We start from the raw sequence: 7,789 nt of genomic DNA on the forward strand, positions 1-7,789 counted from the left end.
CTGTGAATGGCTGGCTGCCCGACACAGTGTTTTAGATGTGCCTTTATAGGCATGGTGTGAGTCTGTCCTCTCGGTGTACTCGGCTTCATCAGACTGTCTTTGAGGTTTTCCTTTGGACAGACCACATGTTTGGTCTGCTCTGGTAAACAAACTGAACTCCGGCTGGTCTTTTCAGACCGGCTGGATGTGTTGGTCTTATTGCGTACGGACTGGGGCTGCCTGGTCTCCTCTTTGCAGGTGGCTTCTGGTCACAGCGCCTGCAGGACAGCAGCTCAAGGACTGCTCCACACGAAGAAGTTTCAGAAGATTCAAAATATCATCACATCAACAATAATCCATCATACAGGTTTAATCTATTTAATCAAGCAATCTAATCTAATCTAATCTAATCTAGCTATGTGTAACTGTATGAGACTGCACTAATGTAAAACTTAAGATCGTGACATATGAGTATTGTAGTGAAGAATTTGCTTTCTCACATTGCCTCTGAACATGGCTTTGCGTGCATGTGTCACAGGTTGTCACCCTCTGGTTAACGTCATCTGTTGCCCCCCCGATGAGTCTGAGGTCAACTTCAGACCAGTTTAGGTCCTGTGGGGAAAAAAAAAGCTTGTTGGTGTTCAGCGGCTGGAGGTGATGTTTTCATGTGTTTAATTGCTCTCAAAGGACAGAAGAGATAATGACCTGCTGACCGCCTCAAACGTAATTATTGTGATAATTGCTTCATTTGACTTTGATCCTTGTTACACCAGCAGCTGAAGTTGTTTTGTTGCCGAGAGGCACAGAGTGTTTGCAGTAATCCAACATGTTGGGTCCCCTGAGGCGGCGCACTGTGGCCACTGGGTCATAATTAGCTGTTTCCTGACTGGCTGCAGTCAGGCCTGTCTGCCGGGGCCGGACCTGTTGTTCAGTAGGTGGAGGTGACACAGGGGGGGTCGCAGCAGAGGACATGAATGACGCTCATTACAGCGTCCTTACATCAGCTGTGGGCTGCATGTTGGTGCCAGCTAAGGACATTGCATCATGCTAATTGGAAATATCTTTTTTCATTCCTCTGACACACACACACACACACACACACACACAGAGTTTGTGCCTAACTCTTACCATGAGCTTAACCCAAATCTTCAACCTAAAACTTTGTCCCCATAAAGAAGGCGAGTCCTCACAATGTGACTGTGAAAACAGATGTATGTCCCCACATCGTAAGGAATAGATGATGCACACAAACACACACACACACACACAAACCTAGGTCACTTTAGGGGACAGTATGTAACCCCAAAAATCATCTGTTTTTTAATTACAGACTTTTGTCCCCAACTGCACCAGCTGTGCCCAGTTAACCAGCCATTAACTGGTGATTACATGGTCATCAACCTGCCGTTAACTGGTGATAAACTGGTCATCAACCTGCCATTAACTGGTGATTACATGGTCATCAACCTGCCATTAACTGGTGATAAACTGGTCATCAACCTGCCGTTAACTGGTGATAAACTGGTCATCAACCTGCCGTTAACTCGTCAGGTCAACAGAACGTCTGCATGGAAAAGGAAAGTAGCTGCAGATCAGATGCATCAGAATGAGAAGCAGCCCATCAGACAGACCTGGAGTATGAGAGCATTTTGTTGCGTACGTTCTGTATGAGGTGTCTGACTGTGTGTCGAGTCGTGACACAAGAAACAAAACGTTGTCAGGGTTCCTTTTGCGTCAACGCTGTCTGATCCGCTGAGTTTAATATGACCAAAAGCACAAAAATACATATGATACATGTGAAGAAAGCACAATTATTCTTCAGTCTGGAATGCGTTTGAGTTTTCTCTCACTGATGTTTGTATGAACCAGAAAACGTGAGAGTGAGAAACTGGACTGACTGTAACCGTCTGCAGCCACCAGAGTTCATGAAGTACAACAAGAAGCACAAACAACAATAACCACTGATATTCTGTATTACCGTCTTGTTAATAAAAGGGCAAAAACAGAGTATGTCTAAAACTGTGGGTGTGTGAGTAATAGACTGAACAAGGCGAGAGGAGATAGAGGGCTGAAGAGGCCGATAACACAGAATTCTACATGTTATTTAATAGTTTTGATGCGTTTGTCCAACGTTTGTTTCCTGCTTTAACCCCCTCCCTGACCAGGTGTTAGATTAGATAAGACTTTATTAATCTCACAGTGGAGAAAATCACTCTTACAGAAGCTCTTCAGAACACACGGCGGGTGCAAATAAGAACAAACGGAGCAATAAATCACAACTGTAAAAGTTTAAAGTGTCTTTTGTCCAGCAGTGGTGGATTTGGATGTTTGGATGTTTGTAATCAGAGAGGAACAGAGGTTATTGCACATAATAACTACACAGTGGAGTTGTACAGTCTGACAGCGGGGGGAATGAAGGACCTGTGGTAGCGCTCCTTCCTGCACTGGGGGGGTTTCAGTCAGCCACTGAAGGAGCTGCTCAGCTCCTCTACAGTCCGGTGCAGTGGGTGTGAACTGTTGTCCATGATGGCTGTGAGCTTGGCCGACAGCCTCCTCTCACCCCCCTCCTCCACAGAGTCCAGTGGGCAGCCCAGGACACAGCCGGCCCTCCTGACCAGCTGGTTTAGTCTCTTCCTGTCCCGCTCTGTGCTGTTCCGGGCCCAGCAGAGGACAGCGCAGAGGATAGCAGAGGCTGCCACAGAGTCAGAAAAAATCAAGCACAGGTGATTGCGCTCACACCAGTCCACAAAGTCCATAATGACTGACGGTACTCCAGCTCGTTCCCCTCTGACACACAGCCCACGATGAGAAGAACTTTTGAAGACGGCAGCTGTCTGTGTTGAAGGTGTAGATGGTGGAAGAGGAAAGGTGAGAGGACGGTGCCCTGGGGTGCTCCCATGCTGCAGACTACCAGCTCTGACTCACAGCTGCACATTCATACGTACTGTGGGTGGTCAGTGAGGTAGTCGATGGTCCAGGCAGCAAGATGTCCATCCACTCTCGCGTCCGCCAGCTTCCCCCTCAGCAGTGCCGGTCTGATGGTGTTGAAAGCGCTGCAGAAGTCAAAGAACATAACCCTCACAGCGCAGCCGATGTTGGGCCTGTAGGCAAACTGCAGGGTCCAGGGTGGAGCTCACCGCAGAGCGGTGGTGGCTGAGGAGGAACCTCTCCATGGTCTTCATGAGGTGGGAGGTCAGGGCGGCAGGTCTGTAGTTCCTTGACATGTGTTGTTTTAGGAACCAGGATCAAACAGGAGGTCTTCCACAGGACAGGGACCTTCTCCAGGCTGAGGCTCAGGTTGTCCTCACAGAGCTGGTCTGCACAGGTCCTCAGCAGCCTGGGGCTGATGCCGTCTGGTCCTGCAGATTTCCTCTGCTTCAGTCGCCTCAGCTCTCTCCTCACCTGTTCTGATGTAATGGAGAGGGGGGACTGAGGGGGGGACTGGGATGTGCTGCAGAGGGTGGGGGCGGAGGGGGGCTGGTGTAGGGAACAGTACAGAGGGTGGAGGAGCAGGGGGCAGGTGAAGGTGGTCTGGGGAGGGGGGAAGTGCCCTCTGGGCTGGAGACGTGTGAAAAGGGGAGAGCAGGAAGGGGGGCAGAGGGGGTGGGGGGAGAATCAAATCTGTTGAAGTAACAGTTTAATTCATCCGCCCAGCGCTTGTCTCCATCAGCTGTCCCTCTGGCACTCTGTCCAAATCCAGAGACGTTCTTCAGTCCTCTCCACACGTCTTGGGCGTTGTCCTGGGGCAGCTTCTCCTCCAGTTTCTTCCCATACTCCCCCCTCTTACCCTTGCTTACTCTTGACCTGATCTCCTCTTCTGACTGATGCTGGGTGTCTTCGCTCTCTTCAGTAGTTTAGTAGTTAACTCTCTCGGTAAAAGGGAGGTGGGGCAGCAGGTGGATCAACGAGGGTCGAGAAGATACAAAAGAGTTTTTTGGGGTTGGAGAAGAGAGATTGAAGTTGTTTCTGATTCAGATTCACTTCCTGTTTGTGACCACCTGTTGAGCCGTGTCCTGTGAGCTTCGGTCAGCTCTTCACACTGCTGATCGTTGGGTCTGCGAGCTTCGTGTCAGACAGGATGTCTTTCTAGCTGTCGTGATGCATTATGACATCAAAGCCCAGATCCAGATGCTCCCAAGTATGCAAATCCAGTAAGTCTTTCCATTCATCGTCCTGAACCAGGACCACCTGGGATAGAAAACTGTAGCAGTGACTCGGCTGCTTGCTGCTCTTTTAACTGCCATCTGACTTTGCTGTCCTGGTTGCTCTGACCATCAAGATTAATAATAGACTTAATGAGGAAAGAAATGAAAGAGCCTGTTCTGTGAGGAAGCCTCCTGACCACTGGAGGCAGTCCTTCTGGTTCACACTGAAGCTAGAGCCACAGTGCCCCCTGGGGAAAGGGTGGAGTCCATGAAGCTGCTACGCATCGTCTTTCTCTGGAGGAGCGACAAAGCCAAACGAGGGAGGGGAGGTCCATCTACTGTGGGCAGCTCGGGCACCTCTCGGCGGATGTCCAGGACCCGGATGCAGAGACGAAAAACTGATTTTTGGAAAGAAGATTTTGTGTCCCTTTGTTGAAAATAAACAAAGTAACAACTAAGAGAGGCCACGAGGGGCAAAGTACCAACAGAAAGCTCAAGCCATAACAAAGTGACAAATTAATGAAGGAACTAAAAATCACTGTTTCCGGAAAAACTTATAAATAACGAGAAAATACACAAACCAAAAACTCGTGGAACAAAACAGGAGTGAGGCGAGAGACAGGTGATCCCGCGAGAGCGAGGTGAGAGGCACTGACACAGGGAATAATCCGGCAACGAGCCCAGAGTTTATAAAGGGCCGGTGTCACGTTTCGGGGTTCAGAGGCTCAGGTGCAGACTCGGACACGGCAGACGCAAGTTTGGCAAAATAAGTTTATTAATAACAGAAAACGCTGTGCAGACAGGGCACAGGAAAAACTAAATAGACACAAACTACTAGCGCCCTCTAACGGACGGGAAAAGACAATACTAAACCGAAAATCACAACAACTGAAAACCAACACAGACCTCTAACGGTCTAGTGGGGAAAACTACATGGAGGGATAACGAATGAAAGAGACTTTGTCCAACAAAAACCAAAACACTATAATCACTAGGTTTATTGGCAGGACGAGCCAAGAACTGAACACAATACCAACCAAGGTTGCCAAGAACAGGTTGCGGTATGGCAGATGAGACCAGGCAGCGAGGAGGGTGTCTAGAGCACAAAAACCAGAGTTAGAGCGTATTCCTTTTCAGCAAGATAATCTATGATTGAACAACCAACAGACAGACTAACTGATGAGCTTTTACGATCCGGCGTCGAGTCGTGGTCAGCGGGCTTCTTAAATAGCGGAGAGAAGGATGAACAGGCCACTCCTCGCCGCAGCTGCAATCAGTTACTCCAGGATCAGGAACAGGTGTGTCTCCAGCCCATCAGAGTAGGCAGGAATAGAGTGATGAATGCTCCACTAGGCGGAGCCAGAGGTGGAGGTCAAGACAGCCGGTGACTCGCCAGTCGGGGACAGGTGCATCTCAGCGCTCTCCGCCAGGTGATCAGCACCGCCCCGCTCCGGCTCCAGCCTGAAACAAACGCAGCATAAGCCTGCGGCTCTGAGACCAAAGATTTCACAACCATAACAGCAGGTTTTACATCTTCATCATCTCTGAAGCTCATGGACACCATGAGAGCGCTGAGAGTGAACCGGAACAGTGAGGTTGTGTCTGGACAGAAAAACAATGAGCTGAAATGACTATAAAACCATGTAAAGCTGAGAGGAGCTGCAGCTTCAGCTGGTGATGCTTCTTTCATCTTAAAACATTAGCAACATTGACTTTTGGAACAGTTTTGAACCTGCGCTCTTTGCTGCCACCTGTAGACCAGTGGAACAGTGCGAAACCATTGGCAGGACGGTGCCACCTGACTGTTCATTCACTCATTAAACCGGTTCATTAAAAAAAATCCTCCACTGCAGTAAAAAGTGTCCAGACGTCCACAGGACACCTTTGACTTCCATTCTTCTCTATGAAAAACTATGAATTTATCGTAACCGTTAATTTCCATTCATCACACACTGTTCAGTTCAGTGTCATCATTTTATTTAGTTGATCATTTGCCACAAAACCTGGTGGAAAGTTAACAAAGAGTGACAAAGAGTGGCTCGTGCAGCTTCCTGAGAGATCTCAGGCCTGTAAATGACTGAAACCACAATATTTCTGAACTCTGACCAGATTATTTCTGTGCCTCAACCGAACCGAAGCCAAGCTGGAAACTAAGCTGAGGTTTCCTCACTGTGGCGCCGCATCAGCTGCTGCCCATCAGTGTTAGTGTTTCTTTGTATTTATCAAATTTTACACAAACGTTTCAAGTAATGACACAACAAATAATCTTTTGAGTTCATACAATACACTTTATTTTTCCTGTCAGTTTCTATTTGGTGGCACACAATTTAGTTAAAACAGATTTTTATTAAGTAATACTTACCTTTTTGTTTCCTGAGCTCCTCGGGTTAAAGGCTGGAAAAATGGAAGAAGTTGCCTTTTAAGGGCGATCAACAGGAAGTGGAAGGAACCACGAGGGAGAAGGAAGAGGGAGGGTTAATTGGTTTAAAATGTCTTTGTTGTTTCTTGTGTTGCTGTCAGCTGATTAGTTCTTTGTTTATCATATGTTTTGCTTTGTCGTTGTTTATCAGTTTGAGTATCTTTAAATAGTCGGAGGTCTTAGATTTAATGTTGGTGTGGCCCCCCGTGTGTCTGTCTAGGACTAGTCCATGTCTATATAGCCCCCTGGTGTGTCATTTGTGGCAGGTCTTTTTGATTATGTTAAGTTGAAGTTTATAGTTTTTGCACTGTTTAATTGACCCCCCTTTTGAGTTTGAGCCCTGTTTTTTTGGTTGCTCACTTTTCAAGTTAAGTTACGTGAATTACTTTGTTTCTGGTTTATCAGTTTATTAAAGAAAAGTTCCTTTTTTACACCTTTGTCCTCTTGCCTTTTTGCTGTGTCCCTGACACTCACTATAAGGCCGCAGAGCGGCCACAGACGCAGAGACAGGAAGTAGAGACACAGGTGAGAGACACAGGTGCTTGCTGGTGCTGAAGAACAACAGGAAGTCAGTGATTGCAGTTCGGCTGCTGAGACACGTGATCAACAGTCTGACTGGATATTAATGGACGCTGCTGAGGGACTGCAGCAGCACTTCAGCTCTTCATCGCAGTCTCACCACATCGTCGCTCACTTCAGACGTAGCTGGAATGTGCCTCCTGTGGCTCCTCGCAGACGTTTTCCTGACAGGATGGATCAGGTTTCTAATGTTTCCACAGTGAGAGTTTTTCATTTGGCAGCCTTCAATGAGACGCTGAATCACAGGATCACCATCTTCTGTCTGTCTCTGCTGTGTTACAGCGTCATTCTGCTGGTGAATGTCTCACTCATCGTGACCATTGTCTTGGATGAAAACCTGCACGAGCCCATGTACATTTTGTTATGCGTCTGCTGCATCAATGCACTTTACGGGACGACGGGTTTCTACCCGAAGTTCCTCGCTGACCTCCTGTCGTCGGCTCAGGTCATCTCTTACGGCGGATGTCTTTGTCAGGCGTTCGTCATGTACTCGTTTGTTTGCAGCGACACGTCCATTCTTGCGGTCATGGCTTACGACCGGTACCTGGCCATATGCCGGCCGCTGCGGTACAGCTCCGTGATGACGAGGAAGAGGATCTCCGAGCTGGTGCTCTTCTCTTGGTTAACGCCTTTCTGCGTTTTCTCCGTGAACATCCTGCTGACGAGC

The 7,789-nt window shown here is 48.0% G+C and overlaps 1 protein-coding gene across 1 annotated transcript in view; it reads left to right on the forward strand.

The window, feature by feature from the left end:
* The first annotated feature begins 7,168 nt into the window (after positions 1–7,168).
* Positions 7,169–7,789, forward strand: part of LOC121615724 (olfactory receptor 6N1-like) — a 1,065-nt gene continuing 444 nt past the window's right edge. Inside the window, exon 1 of the mRNA XM_041950091.1 lies at positions 7,169–7,789. This exon is cut by the window's right edge and continues 444 nt beyond it. Coding sequence (XP_041806025.1) covers positions 7,169–7,789 — 621 coding nt within the window.

This window comes from Chelmon rostratus, chromosome 13 (assembly GCF_017976325.1).
Source record: "Chelmon rostratus isolate fCheRos1 chromosome 13, fCheRos1.pri, whole genome shotgun sequence".
Classification (NCBI taxonomy): Eukaryota; Metazoa; Chordata; class Actinopteri; order Chaetodontiformes; family Chaetodontidae; genus Chelmon; species Chelmon rostratus.